This window comes from Xyrauchen texanus, chromosome 31, assembly GCF_025860055.1.
Source record: "Xyrauchen texanus isolate HMW12.3.18 chromosome 31, RBS_HiC_50CHRs, whole genome shotgun sequence".
Classification (NCBI taxonomy): Eukaryota; Metazoa; Chordata; class Actinopteri; order Cypriniformes; family Catostomidae; genus Xyrauchen; species Xyrauchen texanus.
Genome location: NC_068306.1, coordinates 34,712,099 through 34,730,800, shown reverse-complemented (window position 1 = coordinate 34,730,800; position 18,702 = coordinate 34,712,099). Strand labels below are relative to the sequence as shown.

General features: G+C 36.3%; 1 protein-coding gene across 1 annotated transcript in view; it reads right to left on the bottom strand.

Annotated features, from left to right (window-relative positions):
- Window positions 1-17,638, bottom strand: part of LOC127624774 (actin-binding protein WASF3-like) — a 39,206-nt gene extending 21,568 nt beyond the window's left edge. The window contains exons 1-3 of the mRNA XM_052099647.1: window positions 17,461-17,638; window positions 2,913-3,074; window positions 1,481-1,615 (exon numbers count right to left, since the gene is read on the bottom strand). Of these exons, the coding sequence (XP_051955607.1) occupies window positions 1,481-1,615; window positions 2,913-3,045 (268 nt within the window). The 5' untranslated portion in view covers window positions 3,046-3,074; window positions 17,461-17,638. The remainder of the gene's footprint in view (window positions 1-1,480; window positions 1,616-2,912; window positions 3,075-17,460) is intronic.
- Window positions 17,639-18,702: the final 1,064 nt, after the last annotated feature.

The following is an 18,702-nucleotide window of genomic DNA, read 5'->3' as shown; positions in this document are numbered from 1 at the left end:
ATAATTCTTTCATATGTTCGGCTTTACAGTGTTAATTCATTAAATTAAAGTACATTACCTGAGTTACACATATTTCTATAATAATATTATTTCTGTATAATACATTTAAAAAAAATTATATTCATTTGTTTGCAATTCTGGGACAACTGAAGGGTGTGTGACAATGAACGAGGAGACATTATTTTGAGATATTATTAACTTGTTTAGTGGGGAAAAAACTTTTCTGTGAAAAATGTTTTAGAAGTGATTTAGTTAAACTTAAAAAGTAAACAGAAATCTCAGTAGTTTACCCAACACTGATTATAAATCATATATATATGCTGTTATAACAACATGCATAAAAACAGGAACTTTCATTCAATACTTGCCTAATATGAGAATTTTTACATTAATTATATAATCCTTAAAAACAATTATTTATAATACTTTTAATCAAAAACATATAATGCCCAAATTCATGACTTTTGTGAACAATGTAGCAAAAATATACTATTATAGTGAGAGACGAAGTGATGATGTAATTTTGCTACAGTCTGCTCTGTGTTTATATTAATTACTGTAAAGTCTTGACTCACTTGTGTTGTCACTTTCTTTACCTAGTCCTGGTTACTAAAGTCTTCTGCAAAAACACTTTTCAGATCTTTATGTCATTAAACCATACTAAACTATTATGTACATGTTTCTAACATTGCCAACTCCTTATTAAATGTTTTACAGCTGGTCACTTTATATTAATGTACATTTTCAAAGGTTACTAATGTTAAACAAGTGTTACTACGCATTTATAATGTGAGGTAAAATGGCTCACTATTTGGCAGGAATTGCATAAAAGTCACCCTATTTATGTGTGTTGTCATGACAGCACATCAAGGACTTGTAATGCATTTGTAAATGAATTATTAGTCATGAATAACCCCCTTCATAATCCCTTAACAAAGGAAAAATAATGTAAAGTCGTACTATAAAAATGAATGGTGACTGAGACATTCTGCCTAACATCTTCTTTTGTGTTCCACAGAAGACAGAAAATCATACAGGTCTGGAACAACATGATGGTGAATAAATGATGATAGAATTATTTTTTTTTAGTGAACTATCCCTTTAAGTCTTAACCTCAGTTTTAGCACCATCTTGTAGAATCAACGGAAGTGCATTCTCCACAAACTGCCACCCCATTAATTAAGTTCCCTTTTCAATTTCTTCTTATTCAGCCCTACTGTGTTCTAAAAAACAGCGAGTGTCTAGACATCACATCTGCTTATTACTGCAGCTGCAGATTTGAGCCCCTGCTGCTCAGCACAAAATAAAGTCATTACACAGACTTCTGCATTTTACATGCTTACATTATTGAGTCCCTGTGCTAGTATGCAGTGCTTTTAACAGCCCTGTGTTCGTACTTTGTTGAATATACGGGCTGTGTCACACAGAATCAGGTCAGCAGTGGGCGCGTGTTTTCATATGCATATTAATTCTCACGTACCCTCTTCCACGGTGGAGTCCAGTTGTGTGACCTTCACTGCCAGCAGGTCAACACGCTCTTGTAAGCTGTTCATGCGTATGTAGAAGCTGTTGGCCTCATTAAACAGCTCCCCAAAGATGTCCTCTGCATGCCGACCTGAACAAATTAACACAAAGAGTTGTAGCACTAGGATGAACTGATCGTTTTTCAAACAATCATGTACAAGCTCATCTTTAATTCACCCCAAAATTCTGACATCTTTTACTAACCTTCATGCATTTCCAAACCTGCATGACTTTCTTTATTTTGATAACTGTCATTTGTCATCTGTTTACCATGCACCTTTCCATTACAATGAATCTGCACTGAAGCTTTCAAGCTTCAAAAAGTATTCAAAAGCACCATAAACGTATCGTAAAATAGTCCATATAACTCATATGCAATATTCTACGTTGGGAACACTTTATAACAACTATGTAGTATTTGTAAGCCATTAGTTTATAGTTAATTGATCATTTATAAATGATTGTTCAAACAGTTTAAAACTGGTATAGGCTATATAAAAATAGTATGTTTTTCATTCATATGTAGAAAATAATTTATTTAGTAGAAAATACTGTAGAAAATAATTTATTATTGGTTAATAAGTTTACATTTAAACAGTTTGATCATCTTTATTCACTCTTATTTAACAACTTGTTAACCATACCTAACTAATGTACCTTAATAAGAGTTTATGCAAACCAGTGGTGAAGAAGTGTTTATGAGAACATTAAGATACATAAATTCTTAGTTAATACATTTATATATGTAATTTTATCTATTATTACATTCAAACTATTTATCTTATTATTAATTAATGCTTAATAAAGGTAATAATAAAGCCCTGACTAATTGTATTTTGTGTGACCTAATATAAAGTGAGAACTATAAATGCCTAATTAAACATTTATTAATGATCCATTCCTCTTAAAAGTTGTTTACTAAGGATGAAATCTGTTTATAAATGATCAATCTGTTTATATTATCAATTCAATATCAATCTACTTATATATAATCTGAATAAATAAATCATATGCTACAGTAAATATAAATGAATAACATACAATTTGTATCAACTCTATCAATGTATTTACAGTGTAGGAATGATTAATAAATAACAAATTAACGAATACTTTAAATACTTTATACCATGTAGTTATTATAAAGTGTTACCTCCAAGTCTTCTGAAACTGAAACTGAAAAATAATAATAATATTTAAATAAAGTCACATGGTTTGGAATGACGTAAAAGTGAGAAAATGATGAAAGACTTTTAATTTTTGGATTAAATCTTTTTTTAATTGTAATATATTTTAGACTTCTTATCAAACACTGAATCTTTGAAAAGTCCAATAAAGTCTACTTACATGACAGTCAGTTGGTGTAAATCAGTGAGAAAAGTTTAACTTACTGAGCCCTCCCAGTTGTTTAATAATGGCTGCCAGTGTGCTGTTGGTGACGCACTCCAGCTCATTGGTCACCCTGTCAGGCAGAGCTCCTCTGCACAGGTGCCTGGGCTCAATGGTCCTCTTCACAAGAGGCATGACTGTCCTCAACTATGGTACACACTCACCTATCAGGAGATAACAGGGTGTTTTACATAGCGATTTTAAATGGGGCATTCAAAAAAGAATACTAATCAGAGTGAGGATGTAAATATATTATTAAAATGTATGAAATGTATGGGATTTTCACAACAGCAAGAGCAAATGAATAGGTGATATATTTAACTTCTTATACATAAACTCAGCAAAAAAAGATACGTCCTCTCACTTTCAACTGCTTGAAAAAACATATTTGCCAGTTCTTGCTGTGAGATGTTACCCCAATCTTCCACCAAGGCACTTGCAATTTCCTGGACATTTCTGGGAGGAAATGGCCCTAACACTAACCCTCACCCTCCAATCCAAGAGGTCCCAGATATGCTCAATGGGATTGAGATCTGGGCCATAGCAGAACATTGACATTCCTGTCTCGCAGGAAATCACACATAAAAAAGAGCAGTATGGCAGGTGGCATTGTCATGCTGGAGGGTCATGTCAGAATGAGCTTGCAAGAAGGGTACAACATGAGGGAGGAGGATGTCTTCCCTGTATGCACAGCGTTGCGATTGCCTGCAATGACAACAAGCTCAGTCTGATTATGCTGTGACACACTGCATGTGACACAACGCCTCCATTGATCCTGCTCCAGAGTACAGGCCTCGGTGTAACGTTAATTCCTTTGACGATAAATACGATAAATATCACCCCCTGGTGAGACAAAACCATGACTTGTCAGTGAAGAGCACTTTTTGCCAATCCTGTCTGGTCCAGCAAAAGTGGGTTTGTGCCCATATGCGATGTTGTTGCCGGTGATGTCTGGTAAGGGCCTACCTTACAACAGACCTACAAGCCCTCAGTCCAGCTTCTCTAAGCCTATTGTGGTCATTCTGAGCACTGATGTAGGGATTGTGAGTTTCTAGTCGCCAAATCAGAGAACTGCTCAAATAAGTTTGCTCTTCAGAAACAAGAAAGAAAGCCAAAGGAAAATAGCAGATAATAACAGTATATACAGTTGAGAAGATAAGTTTAGATTTCCCTTTTGTCTCATTAATGTTCACACCCCTTTCATAATTTATACAAATATAAGAGATGAAAGATTTATTTATTTAGTACTGCCCTTCAGAATCTACATTACAGTTATTTACAGAAAGTATAGTATGCATATAGAAGTTTGTTGTCTTCTTGAACATCAATGAATATTTGCACCTTGTGTAATAGTTGTGTACAAGTCCCTCAGTTGTCTTAAGTGTAAATAGCTGGATCTCATATATATATAATTTAATTGCCTTAGTCGTTTACTGCAACAGATGGCCCAGACACAGAGACTGCAAGAGTGTAAATTGAATGAAATCCCAGATGCAGTTTATTGTGCTACTCCAATCCCAATCAATAATGACCAGAAGAAAAAGAAAATATAAATTATAATTATAAAGCCTGAAATACACATGGAACTCTTATTTTGAAATGTCTGCGCTCCCAGTTGTGAGCTAACTGACGGATGATCCGCTGAGAATGTGACTGCTGAGCTCACACCCTCAGTCCTTTTCGAGTGATTCACGAATAAGACCCAGTTCAAAAGAGTCATTTGTTCGACTCATTTGTTCGTTTGTTGTTGCGTGTTGTCCAGCGAGCTCGTCAGAAACAGAACGGGTGATAAGCAGTGCAAGACACACTGATGGTGCGTACTCTAAAGTTGTATTCAATAACTCACAAGATGATACTGCATATGACACACACAACCCGACTGTCGCCAATGGTGTCTAGATTTTAAATGATTGTTGCAATCAATTATTATTGGTCGCATTTGTGACCATTTAATCGAGTCTGGAGCACTACATGCAATGCTGTCTTTAAATCAATTGTGAAGTGCTACAGGAAAAAAACAGACCCAACACCAGAGTCTGACCTGGAGATGATTAGAAATGCACCTGCAGTTAAACACTCATAAGGCATGTAATAAAGTTAAGGAAACCTGGACCTATCAAAGATGTGTGTATGTGATGCTGGCATACATTATAATCCAGAAACAAAAAAATCATATCCCAAGAGAATAAAGACATTCCACCAAATTGAAATAGGAGGTCAAACATCACACTTGGCTGAACCTGGAGGGCAGGATATGTGTGTGTGTGTGTGTGTGTGTGTGTGTGCGTGCTCACATGGTCATCAAGTTCATGCTCAGCTCATCAGAATAATAATGTCACTATCTAGCATTTTGCATTCACCATTCAAGCTTAATATATCCTGGCGTGCCTATACTACACTTTTCACTAGAATGTATTTCTAATGCTCAAATAAATATAATTTAGATAAACATAGACACAATTGTAGCATCTAAATAAAGCAAAACTTAATCTGTAATTGCAGTGTAAGGCAGGGTGCCAATGTGTTTGCATTCAAAGGCAAAGAGCAAATGTACGATCTTTGAGAAAATCAACAAACTAACTTTCTCGCAATTAGCAACTCTTCCTGAGGCACCACACCACACCCCACTGAGCGGAGACTGCAAATTCACACCTCATTGTTGCCCTTCCACATCTGTCCCATTCTCTCCTCTCTCCCCTCACCCATTCCTCTTCAGCTCAGAATCACCTAAGATCTGTATGTAACAAAAGTCTATATCTGATGTATACAAATAATGTAACTAGTGTAACATGTTTGGAACCATTTAAAATTTCTCAGTGCGTCTGGTATAGTGCTCTTATTCCCAGGTTTGTAAACTTAATGACAACAAAGTTATAAGGTCTTTGCCAAATGCTGTATAATTCTGGAGGTCTGTCCCCATTCTGTATGCCTGTATGTTAATGAGGTATGTCCCCAGGACTTCCAAACCTAACCACTCCCAAAATCCCCTTTGTCCATGGTTTGGGTATTTAAGGAGGTGTGACACATTGCTCAGGGTTCTCTGTAGTCAGAGGAGCCCACACAGTTTACTGTGTGTAATTTATATCAGGTGATTGCAATTCGAATTTCTTATGTTTTGATAAAATGTCTAACTTTGACTTATCACTGTCTAATTGGAATTGATGAATTGATTATGTTACCTGGTCAATAACTTGTCAACATTTGATTTGATTCTGACTGACTCTGACATTGTGTTTCCCAAACAGATTAAACGATTCGTATATTACCGCAAGTCTGCGTCAGATTAGTGATGACTAATATTTGGCATCGATTCAAATGTACTTGGTTTGCAAAGACAAAAAGGGAATTTCCGTTTAGAACAGCAAACGCTGCTTGACCAATCTAAATTCGGGTGTCTTACCTCTGTTTTAATTTGATGTTTCTCCAGATAACTGTACGTGGGAAACCACGCATGGCCAATCCAAAGCTATTATAAGAGAAGTTATGTTGGTCAACTTACATCTGTAATAGTGGCCGTGACCTCTACTGAAGAAAACGTTAAGTTACATTCAAGTGTTTGCAATTCCATGGGGCTATACTGAAGTATCTTTGATTGTGTATACGTGAACGTGACCGATCTCAGGTATATAGCAATTACCTCTGTTTGATGATCAAATACTGGCCGCTTGTGATCGTGAGACCCGCGGTGTAGAGAAAAACACGCAAGGACCTCAAAGCGACATAGTTTCTTAATCTAAACGGGTAAAAAATAAATAAAGGAGTTAAAAGAATAATCAAACATTCGCTCACTTTTAATGATGCTCAGATATCATTAAAAACCTTTTTCATTTATGGAGTCAGATGAAATAACGAGGTAATACATAAGAGAAAATGTATTTCATTTAATATTGTTGAGTTGCGTAACAAGAAAGACAGTAACGCGCAGAGACCTTCACCCATATTATTGGAGACCGTCATTGGACCGATAAACGGGCTTACAGCAGCATTGTCATTATCATCGAATGGCAGATTTGTCAAAAGAAAGACAGTCATATGTGACAATCTTGCATACAGAACATATACTGTAGGCCTATATTACAAATATATTACAAAATGTACAAGAGGGGCAAAGATATAAGGATAGAATATAGATAGAATATTAATTCTGAGAGACGAGCGTCTCCGTGTTAGAGTGTGCATCAGCCGGCGGAACTTTAAATCTCGACTCCCGCTCAGATTGTGTCTCTTCCACGACTGGTTGAAGCAGCTCTGACCGCATATATATATATATATATATATATATATATATATATATATATATATATATATATATCTCACTGTAACTGAAAATGTATTTGGTAAGAAGTACAAACGTTTTAAAAAAATGTCAGTGTATAATATATATATATATAAACACACATATACAGTGGATATAAAAAGTCAACATACCCCGTTTAAAACAGCAGGTTATTGTGATGTAAAAAATGAAACAAAGATAAATCATAGCATTTTTGCACCTTTATGTAAAAATTACAACCTATGTTATGCCACTGAAAACCAAAGTGACACATTTTAGAGAATTTAAAATAAAATAAAAAAACAGAATAACCTATCTCCATAAGTGTACACATCCCTGAACTAATACTTAGTTGAAGCACACTTTGATTTTATTACAGCACTCAGTCTGTGAGTCTATTAGTTTGGCACATCTTGACTGGTACTTGGAGCTATTCATGATTTCCTACACCTTCACTAAAACCCAGTTCCAGCTGAAGAAAAGCAGCCCCAATGCATGATTCTGCCACCACCATGCTTCACAGTGGGTATGGTGTTCTTTTGCTGATGTGCTGTGTTGTTTTTAGGCCAAACATACCTTTAACAATTTTGAGCAAAAAGTTCAATCTTGGTCTCATCAGACCATAACACATTTTTCCACATAGTTTTGGGAGACTGGATATAGGTTTTTGCCAGGCTTGGATATATGTTTTTCTCAGAAAAGGCTTGGTCTTGTCACCCTGCCCCATATTCCAGACAGATGAAGAATACGGAAGTTAGTTGTCACATGTAGGGAGCAACCAGTACTTGCCAGAAAGAGCTGCAGCTCCTTTAATGTTGCTGTAGGCCTCTTGACAGCTTCCCTGACTAATTTTCTCTTTGTATTCTCATCAATTTGGAGGGATGTCCTGTTCTTGATAATGTCACTGTTGTGCCATACTTTCGACTCTTTTTGATGACTGTCTTCACTGTGTTCCATGGAATATCTAATGCCTTGGAAAAAACAATTGTAGCCCTCACCTGAGGGATACCATTCAACAAAGAGATCCCATTGATGCTTTGTAAGCTCTTTGTGGCCCATGGCTCTTGTAGTAGCACGCAACTAAGAAGATGTAAGAAAAATCCTACAAGAACAGCTGAGATTTATTTGGAGTTAATCAGAGTCACTTCAGGTGAAGACAGGTGTGTGCTATTTCACATGAGCTTGATGATTGGTTGATTCTGAGCCACATACACTTATGCAGATAAGTTATTCTAAGGTTTTTCTCTGAAATGTGTCACTTTGGTTTTCAGTGGCATTGCATAGGTTATAATTTTTATATTAAAGGTATATATATATATATTAAGCTGTAAAAGCACTTTCTGTAGCTCAAATGGTAGAGCATGGCACTAGAGATGTTTATTCTCAGAAAATACACGAACAGATAAATTGTTTGCCTTGAATGCAATGTTAGATTCTTTTGATACAAACATTTGCTAAATGCATTAATGTGATGTAAATGAGGATATGGGGTGCAGATAAAAGCTGGGTTTAATACAATGTTAACTCAATACAATTATTTAAGCATAATGTCATAATATCTACAGTTAACTGTGAGGAAAAAACATGTATTTTCTTCTTTCTCTTTGAAATACATTTTTGTTAATATATTTTGGATAATTTTTATATTTTTTTATTTTAAAATTGACAATAAATATTTAAAAAATTAAATATATATTAGCAATATATTTTCCAGAAATATGTATATATATATATATATATATATATATATATATATATATATATATATACATTTTTTAATATAGAATTTATTTTTGCCATATGGGCTCATTTAGACAGACACTCGATTTAATTTGCCTAAGACTATGGACCAATTCCATGACAACCACCCGAGGCCCTCTCTCATGCTCCGTTGCGTACTCGACCTTCTAGAGTCATCGCTGTGATATGTGAGGTAGTGTGTTAGTCAGAGACTATCCTTCTCTAAAAACACACTCCCTTCTCACACTCATCTTCTCATGTTTGCTTTGCCATTTCCATCAAAACAATGACAGCTTGATTGTTAGTTTCTATATTTTTATTCAGGGCTGAAAATTAGGCTGCAGCATTCTCTGAGGCTGTGAACTCCTCTGTGAACTTAATTTGGCATGGTGAAAATGTACAAATGCACACAAACATCCTCAAGGGGGGAACCACAATCCTGTAGCACACGTGACACTGTAGCCTCATTCACTATAGCCCATTATATCAGCTGTGTTGGTAGCCTAGCATCTAAGATGCATGTTTGCTTGCAAACATATAAAAGAGAATTTACTCCTATTTATAATTTACACCATTGGCTGAGGATCGTTTTTGAAAAGTGGATTTTAAAGGTGTAGCTTTTGGTTAACAACACCCAATAGTCTTTGAGAGAACACAGAATGGACTAAAGGCATAAAGTAACCAAATAGAAGAATAACTAAAGTGTGCAATGTAAAGAGACTCAGCACTTTTCGTTTGAATGTTTCTTCCACAGAAATTCAAAACAGGAACAAAAGGCTAATTTGTCCTTAAGTGTAAGGATGAATCATTCAATTCTGCTGAATTTATTCACAGTATAAATTTCCCACAGTGTGCAATGATGTTATTTTGTACATTTCTACAAGACCTACTGGAAACCTACAGTGCTATAAATCCTATATAACATACTATATATGTTTTAGATTTATTTACCAACCTATACTTACAAGCAACACAATATTTATTTATTTATTCCTTTACATTAATTGGACTGTACAGTATATAAATGCAGCCAACATGTGCCCAGGGATCATACTAAGATTGCATTATGAACTTAAAATATTTCTCATCAAATTATCTGATTATTATCTTAATAAGGCCAAATTATCTGAGCTATTCTCATTCATTTAATAGCACTATAATCTTTCTATGTGTCAAGAGCTGTCTCATTTGTTCCTTATTTTAGCAGACACATCTGAGACAAAGTTGACAATTAAAAATACATGTCACCTCATTAAAGTTGGGTAAGTTATGCAATAGAGTAACCCATAACAGATTACTAATTACGTCTTTAAAATTGTAATCAGATTAATTTTAAAATAAATGAATCTGTAATCAATTTAAAGTTACTTTTTAAAACTAATTTCACCGAAGAGTTGGTTTTCCACTCAACAAATAAAAATGATGTCTATATTACTATAAAGTGTCAATGCATCTCAAAATGCATACAGACATACTGTACATATGGGGATAATTAATATTTTAAATGTATTCGAATTATAGGCCTGTCATGATAACTACTTTTGTTGGAGGATATATTGTCCCAGAAATAATTGCAATAAACGTCTAGGTTACGAATGTAACCTCCGTTCCCCGATGGAGGGAACGAGATGTCGTGTCGGAGAAGCGACACTAGGGGTCTCTCTCTCGAGCCACCGAATATACCTCTGATCTATGAAAAAAGGCCAATGAGAAGTTGGCAGCTAGTATTTGCATACCCCGCCCCCGGACATACGGGTACAAAGGCAAGGCAAATACTAGAGTTCATTCAGGATTTTTCTAAGGAACCGGAAATGGTCTGGCCACTACAGCGGCTCGGCTCAGCGACGTGGCCAGGAAGGACACAACGTCTCGTTCCCTCCATCGGGGAATGGAGGTTACATTCGTAACCTAGACATTCCCCTTCTTTCGCTCTCTCCAAGTTGTGTCGGAGAAGCGACACTAGGGGTCCAATTTAAATTACGCCATGCGCTGAGCCGTGTACGTGGTCTGACACAGGAGCGGGCAGGTGTTTTTTACGTGCCAGACGACCAGCTGTATCAAACTACACGTACCCTTCCCCAGTGCCCCACAAAAGTCGTCGGAATCCTTTTGGTTACCCTGACAGGGGAACAAGGCGATGCTTGCCAACCTGGGAACGGGCCAAGCCTGGCTGGGCCTCTTTTCTCTCTATGTTTCTCGCATAGAGCAATAGACAGCCGGGGCCCTTCCTGAGGGAAGGGGGTCTTACCCAATTTTCTATTCTTTCAGGGGGAAAAGACCCTGCGGAGACCACCCCTACCCAGCTGGGGAGGTAAGGTGGTGAATACATCACATTCCACATGTGACTACACATGTAGTCCAGGAACTACACAGCGGTGGAACGGCATCTTTATAAAGACGTGTCCTGAAAAGGACGTTCAACGCTCGCTGTGTTTGCTCTTTTAGAGGAAATTACTCTTTTAAATAAAATCACTCTTTTAAGAAACTCTTTCGAGTTTTTATCTGCGCTGTCGAAGCGCCCAGGGGCAACAATGCACAGCCCATAATGATAATATATTAGCATAATAATGCAATTTCACCCTTTCAAAGAGCAATGAACTTTTAATTCTTAAGAATATTCAGACATTGGAATTGGAATGTAAAAAAAATGAAAGCCCCTCTCCGTCTCCAACTGTGTTTTTGTTCCCAGTGCAGAAAATTGGATGGGGTGGTTATGTTTTAGATGAGCTTTTAGGTTAGTTGTATTGCCACTTTTCGTTGCCACTGTTTTTAAACAAAGTCAACATACCGGCTCGTTCACGTTAATGGGCTCTCCTCTCTCATTTGGCTTAAAGCCAAAATGTTCCCACATCGGAGCCCTGGAATACGGCTTTGAAGTCCATTTAGATTTATTCTTCCAAACTTTCTGGCTGTAATTATGCAGTCATCAGAAAAAACACCTATTAAAACTCCTCAAGTAACGTGTAATCTTCACCTGTCGCTGTCCGCTCTGTGTGTGTGGGTGTGTGTGTGTGGGTGTGGATCTGCCTGAGCCCTGCCTCTGACACAGAGAGCAGATGAGAGGACAGAAGCAGCGCAACTGGCTAAAATGTTGGTGACATTCATACTTATGTAAACACACGCATGTAAACACATTGGGCAATATCGAGGTCGATCTTTTTTGCATCACACATACACTACTAATGAATGAGTGCTTGCTGAGCCCTTGAAGCATACAGTGTGGCTCTGGAGGGTGAATTGGTGGCAATTCTAAGCATTGACAAATTTAAACTTTCAGACATGCTATAATTTGCCGGTTTGTTTTAAAACCTGTGTAAGAATATCATGTGTGAATATTAAGCTGTCCATTTTCTAGAGTCACTACGGTAGTTATTTTGACTCGCTGCACTGTGAGCACAGAGAGGATAAAGAGACTGCAAAAGAGCATAAAAATGAATTAAACAACAAATAATCAAGCAAAAACAAATCTGAGTATATGTGATGTAATGTGAGTCGTGACAATCAGACAGTATCATGAGCACTTTTAGCTCCACTCCCTTCAACATGAATGCTCTCAGTGTCAATCAAACATGCGCACTCTCCAGGTGCTCTCAATATCTCATCAGTCACTCATCTCATCTCTCTTAATCTTAAATAACAGCACCGTGTCTTCATCCATAATAATTAGTTATTTGTATTGCAACAAAACACCAAAGGTGGTAAACAACTCGTAAATACTAATAATTCCTCACAAGAGCACTTTTGGAGCTAGTAATAGACACTTTCTTATTTTTTAACATATCTCTGCTGTGTGATGCCCTCATGGTTGTTACTGTTTGCCTGTATGCCATATTGACCTTTGATATTGACAACAGAACTATTCACAATTAATATAATTTTGTGTGAGGCATAAACACAACTGTAGAATATAACTTGCAAAAGTGTGGCTAAGGGCACTTGAAAAAAAAATCTGTATTGGCCAATCTTAGTGCAAAACAAATCTGTGATCATATCAGCCTTAAATTTCCTGATACCGATCCACTACTAATCACCAATGTATCTTATTTGTTGCATTATGAATTGTATCATAGTGGTTCACAACTGGTTCATGACCCAAAAATGGGCTGCAGGTCTGTTCTGAAAAGGTTGTGGAGAGTAGGGTAAAAACAATGCTAAATGGAAATACTAAAATGGAAATAATCATGATGTTTTTATATTATTAGCCAAAAAAAAAAAAAAAGATTATTAGTTTTCATCAAAATCCATTGGTACAATTAAACTGGCAAAAATTAATCTATCTCTTGGTAGCTGGCCAAAATGGACAGGATGCATGACATGCCCTCATCCTTGAAAACCGTAAACAGACCAGACTATGTTAAATACAGGTTCACTTGCATCAAGTATGAATTATTTGTGACGACCACAATGTGCTTTGTGCTGTGAACTATTGGCCTCATAATTATAGTAATAATAATAATAATAATACATTTTTGTATGATAAACATATAAAACATATGAAACTTGATGTCTGGGTTCTGAAGCAATACCAGTTGAGAATCACAGAAAAATGATATCTGCCATCTCTAGTATGTAAAAACTTGCCATAGACTGATCCTTTAAGGGGTCATGAAATGCTTTTTCTTTTACTAATTTAATATGTTTCTCGAGGTTCACTTATAATATGAGAGAAGTTTTTGCATAAAAAAATATATGAACATGAGTAAATATATGTGTAAATATAAAAGACAGAATTTAATTATTACTTTAAAATCAATTTTAAATTATTCCTTTTTTTTGTCTGCACAGCTGAAGTACCTCTCACTTCTGAGTGTAAATACACAGTATGCCTCCACAGTCAGAGGCAGGGAGCACATTCGTGAGAGGTAACCATGGAAATGCCTCAACTACGCTGGTGTTAAGACACACTAGGCCCCTTCACCAAAAACACATTTACGTAATCTCTTCCCAGCCTGCATTCCCACACATGCAGTTGCTTTTAATTCTGTGACTGCAGGAAGATTTGAGTCACTGGCATTTCCTTTAATTTGAGGAAGCATGGCAGCAGGAGTGTAAAGTAATGAATTACAAATACTCATGTTACTGTAATTAACACATTTTTCCCAAGAATTGTACTTTTTTAAGTAGTTTAAAATTTGTCTACTTTTTACTTCTACATTTGAGTTTACTTAATTATATTTTATGTGCTGTAACTGTACTTTTACTGTGCTATTTTCCCACCGTCTGTGCTCGCTAATTCACTGTCCTGATTTTATTTGTATCTATCAACATGATTGGCTAGGGAGAGTCTTGTGATTCCCGTCAAATCAAATCACACGTAAAAAACTTGAACGGTATCTGCAGATCTGGCGCCACCTATGGAGGATGCCTCAAGCACAGTTCAAAACCTGAACATCACAGTAGCACCTGAAAGGGCTTTTCGCAGTGAAAAAGGCCAATTGCTTGTTTGTGTTATGTGAGTTTAACTTGCTTAAGCATTAATCCTGCCTCTAATTTGAAGAAACATATTGAGGTAAATTTCATATTTCTGCTTATTAGATTCTATGAGTCTATAACGTAGCCAGTAATTAAATCTATCACTGTGACATCTGTAGCTGTGCGCTGTTTGCTAGTTTTTTTAATAATACTGACCCCTGATGTAGAGAGTGTGTTAATTGGTATATTAAATTACCAGGAAAGTAGAGATGATAAAATTATTTATAATTATGATTAGCCTTTATAAATATCAACATTTGTAGAGCAATACTTCAGCAGTATATTCCACCAGTCACAAACTTTAGAAAATTGTGCATCATGCATGAGAATGAGAACACAACTATTTCTGGGCTTAAAAGATACAAGAACTAAATCAATGTTGAACATTGTGTCTCAAAAGGAGGAGTGTGGCCCCCCATTTGCTACTTAAAGAAATAATTCACACAAAAAGGAAAATTATCTTATCATTTACTCACCCTCAGGTCATCTGTCTCTGACTTTCTTACTTCAGAACACAAATTAAGATTTTTAGAAGAATATTTCAGCTCTGTATGTCCATTCAATGTAAGTGAAGGAGTGCTTCAAAAAGCACATAAAAGCAGCATAAAAGTAATACATGCAACTCCAGTGGTTTAATCCATGACTTCAGAATTGATATGATAGGTGTGATAGATGTGATAGATGTGGTGAGAAAAAGATCAATATCCAAGTCCATTTTTGCTAGAAATTCTTCTCTCTGCCCAGTAGGTGGCGATATGCATGAAGAATGGGAATCACCAAAAACACAAGAAGAAAGTTAAAGTGGAGATTTACTGAGCAGGGAGGAGAATTAATAATAAAAAAGGAATTAAATATTGATCTGTTTCTCACCTCATCTATCATATCGCTTCTGTAGACATAGATTAAACCACTGGAGTCACATGGATTAGAGCACATTTATGCTGATTTATGTGATTTGTGGAGCTTCAATATTTTAGCACCAATTCACTTTCATTGTATGGACCAAAAGAGATATTCTTCTAAAAACCTTCATTTGTGTTCTGCAGAAGAACGAAAGTCATACACATCCAGAATGGCATGATGGCGAGTAAATGATGAGAGAATTGTCATTTTTGGGTGAATTATTCCTTTTTAAGCGTGATGTAGCATCCCTGTACCAAACAAATTTTCCCATGCTTGCTCTACCTCCTCTATTGTGCAGGACATGACGTGCCAAGTAATCCGGCTTATTTAGCATTTTTTGGCATTCCTTGCATTGTTTGAACATGTTTTACGCACAACAATAACGCTCTGTCTGCATTAAGGGAAATTTAGACCCTACACGTAAACTGATTTTAATGTAATTGTATCATACATTACTATTTAAAATGGTGATCAGTGTACTGAAAATAACTTTTTCATATTTTTCATTTCTGTTATCATGTCTCCATTTTATTTTTTGGAATCAGATTCATGTAGTGTTTATCATAGATAATTGATGTATTTTAAAAGTTGGCATACAGTGTTCATTATAATGGGGCATAGGTTTTGCAACTCTGTACTCAATACTCACTATCATGAGTGCTTTTAAATGAGCTACTCTTTTACTCTTACTTGAGTAGTTTTAAGGACAGCTACTTTTACTCTACTCATACTAAATCTTTTGGGAAGTAATAGTACTTCTACTTGTTTCTTTCCACCCCTGCATGGTGGACTACAATATGAGGAGCTACAGTATAACAGGATTAGGATAAAAATAACCCTTGAATGCAAAATAAAGAGACTTATGTGATTCTTGGATGTCATTAGGTGCTGCAGATCCTGTTATTTCATGTTTTATTATTGAAAATTAAGAAGATAGTCTGACCACCCTAATTTGAACCCCACGATGAACGTCAAAATTAAAGGCTTACAAATTCCATATACTTAGCAGCCTTATTTTAAAATTATGGACAACACAATTTTACAGCTCTGTTTGAATGACACACAAGTTTTTGACATTACCTGATTGGTCCTATATATATAAATGAATGATAAACTGAATGTATACTGACAACACAAAATGTTAGAATCTAGATGAGACTCTTTTTTCTTTTTTCATATATGTTACGATTTCGTCATCATGTACAAATGATTCCGATCTGCCATGAGACTGAATCGTCATGACCCAAGTTGAACGATATCTTACGATTTACCAATCACATACAAATTATTGAGTTGTCATGAGACTGTGTTTTATAAGCCAATTTGAATGATATTTTGAATACATGCACCTCTGAAACTAATAATGTGCATTATTGATGCATTATTAATAATGTCTGACATGCATTTATGATATCTATGTCCTCTAAGCAGCAGCCTGGACTTTATTTTTCAATAAATTATCCTGAATTCTGAATGAAAACCGAAATACAATAAAAAGTGCAAGGCGGTAAACACTTTGTTTTGTATTAATAGGAGATTAGTACCAATTTTATAATGTGAAAATGACCACTTCATTGATTATGAGTTTCAGGCATACACATTCTGTCAACCAGTCATCAGCTGACAAAACGTTAACATCCGAATCCCTATTTTTATTTGATTTTCAAACAATTTCTTCCCCATAACATTTAACTGAAACCAAGGTGTAGCTCAACAGAAGTTTATTGACTCAGTCACAGTTGAACATGTTCACGTAAATTATTCATGCCACTATAATGGCACGACGTCACTCATCAATACCACAGTGTGGGCATGACGTAACTCATTTACCACTGTGCTGGCATGTGATGTGATAACAGGTGTATGTCTTGCGGCCATGGGGTGAATGAAAGCATGAAATTATGCTGTTAGTAGTAACGTACCGAATTACCGTGACACGTTCATTATAAATTAAGCGTATTATTACAGATGCACGCGCCAGCACTGTCATGTCTAAACATCAGTCATTCACTTGTGTAGCTAATCTGAGGCAAAATTCCTTACATTTTAAATTAGCTAAAGTGGCATCATCACTAAACAAGCATATGAAGGCATTCAACGCGAGTCAGCCATGAATTGTGGGCTATTTAGCAACTTGTCTGCAAATACGGTTTACTTACGGATAATAGTCGCTGCCTCCTCGTGGTGTTATTTTACGCTGTCATTTCGCTGACTTCGTTTTTCAGGAGCTATTCCGCGTTATATGATGTTAAAGGCGTCCATTCGCGGTGCCATCGTTACGGATGTGTTCTCGCGCGCTGGACGGCGGAGGTGGTGCTGAAATCTCGTTGCCTTGGAAGCGTCGTTCCTCTCAGCACGCGCTGCAGCGGTGACGCCACTGCGCATGCGTGGGAATGAATAACGGGCCACAACCACTGATCTATATATATAGATCAGTGGCCACAACCCTATTTCTGTGTAAGGGAAACTCTGATATGACGAGTCAAAACTGAATATCAAAATAGGCTACACCAGCCCATACTCGGGATGAAAAGGTTTATATTGCGTTTAATCATGAAAACAAAACATAATACATTTCATAATACTTGAAATTATATTAAACGCTCACTGCCCTATATTTTATGATAATTACCCGATTCAACCATGGCGGGTTTTGGAAACGAGTAAGTTAACGTTTGCAGGGTAAACTTCGACAGCGGGCAATGGGAGATCACAGCAAATCTTATTTTCACTTAGTCATTTGCTCCTAGAACAAAATCAAAAAATCTAATATTACATTTGAATGAATTTCCAGAAATTTCAAAATTAATGAGACGAGGTCGTTTTGTCGCTGGCAATGTGAACGCAGCTTTACAGTCAGATGGGAGAAGATAACAAATTTACTCTCTCGTTCACTCTCTCAGCAGCTGTAGTAGAAACCCCTCACAGCTGTGGTAATTTGTTTAATTCTAAAAAGTGGGAGGCACATATACAAACTGTTGTAATTCCTACACCGTTCACCTGATTTGGATGTAAATACCCTCAAATTAAAGCTGAATGTCTGCAGTTAAAGCACATCTTGTTCATTTCATTTCAAATCCATTGTTTTGGTAGAGCCAAAAAGATTTGAATTGTGTCAATGTCCCAATATTTATGGACCTGACTGTAAATTGTGATCAGTTGAATGCCAATTTGGTGAATTAAAGTACCAATTTCCTGTACATTATTCCAAACTTTTGGCCACCAGTGTATATATATACTATATAAGTATGTGGACACCCCCTTCTAATTAACAAATTTAGTTACTCCTTTAAGGAAAATCTTAATGTTTCTTTATGTAATGGCTTGGGCTTTGTGTGCTTCCAAATTTGTGGCTGTTTGGGGATAGCCCTTCTCTGTGAACAAAGTGAGGTCCATAAAGA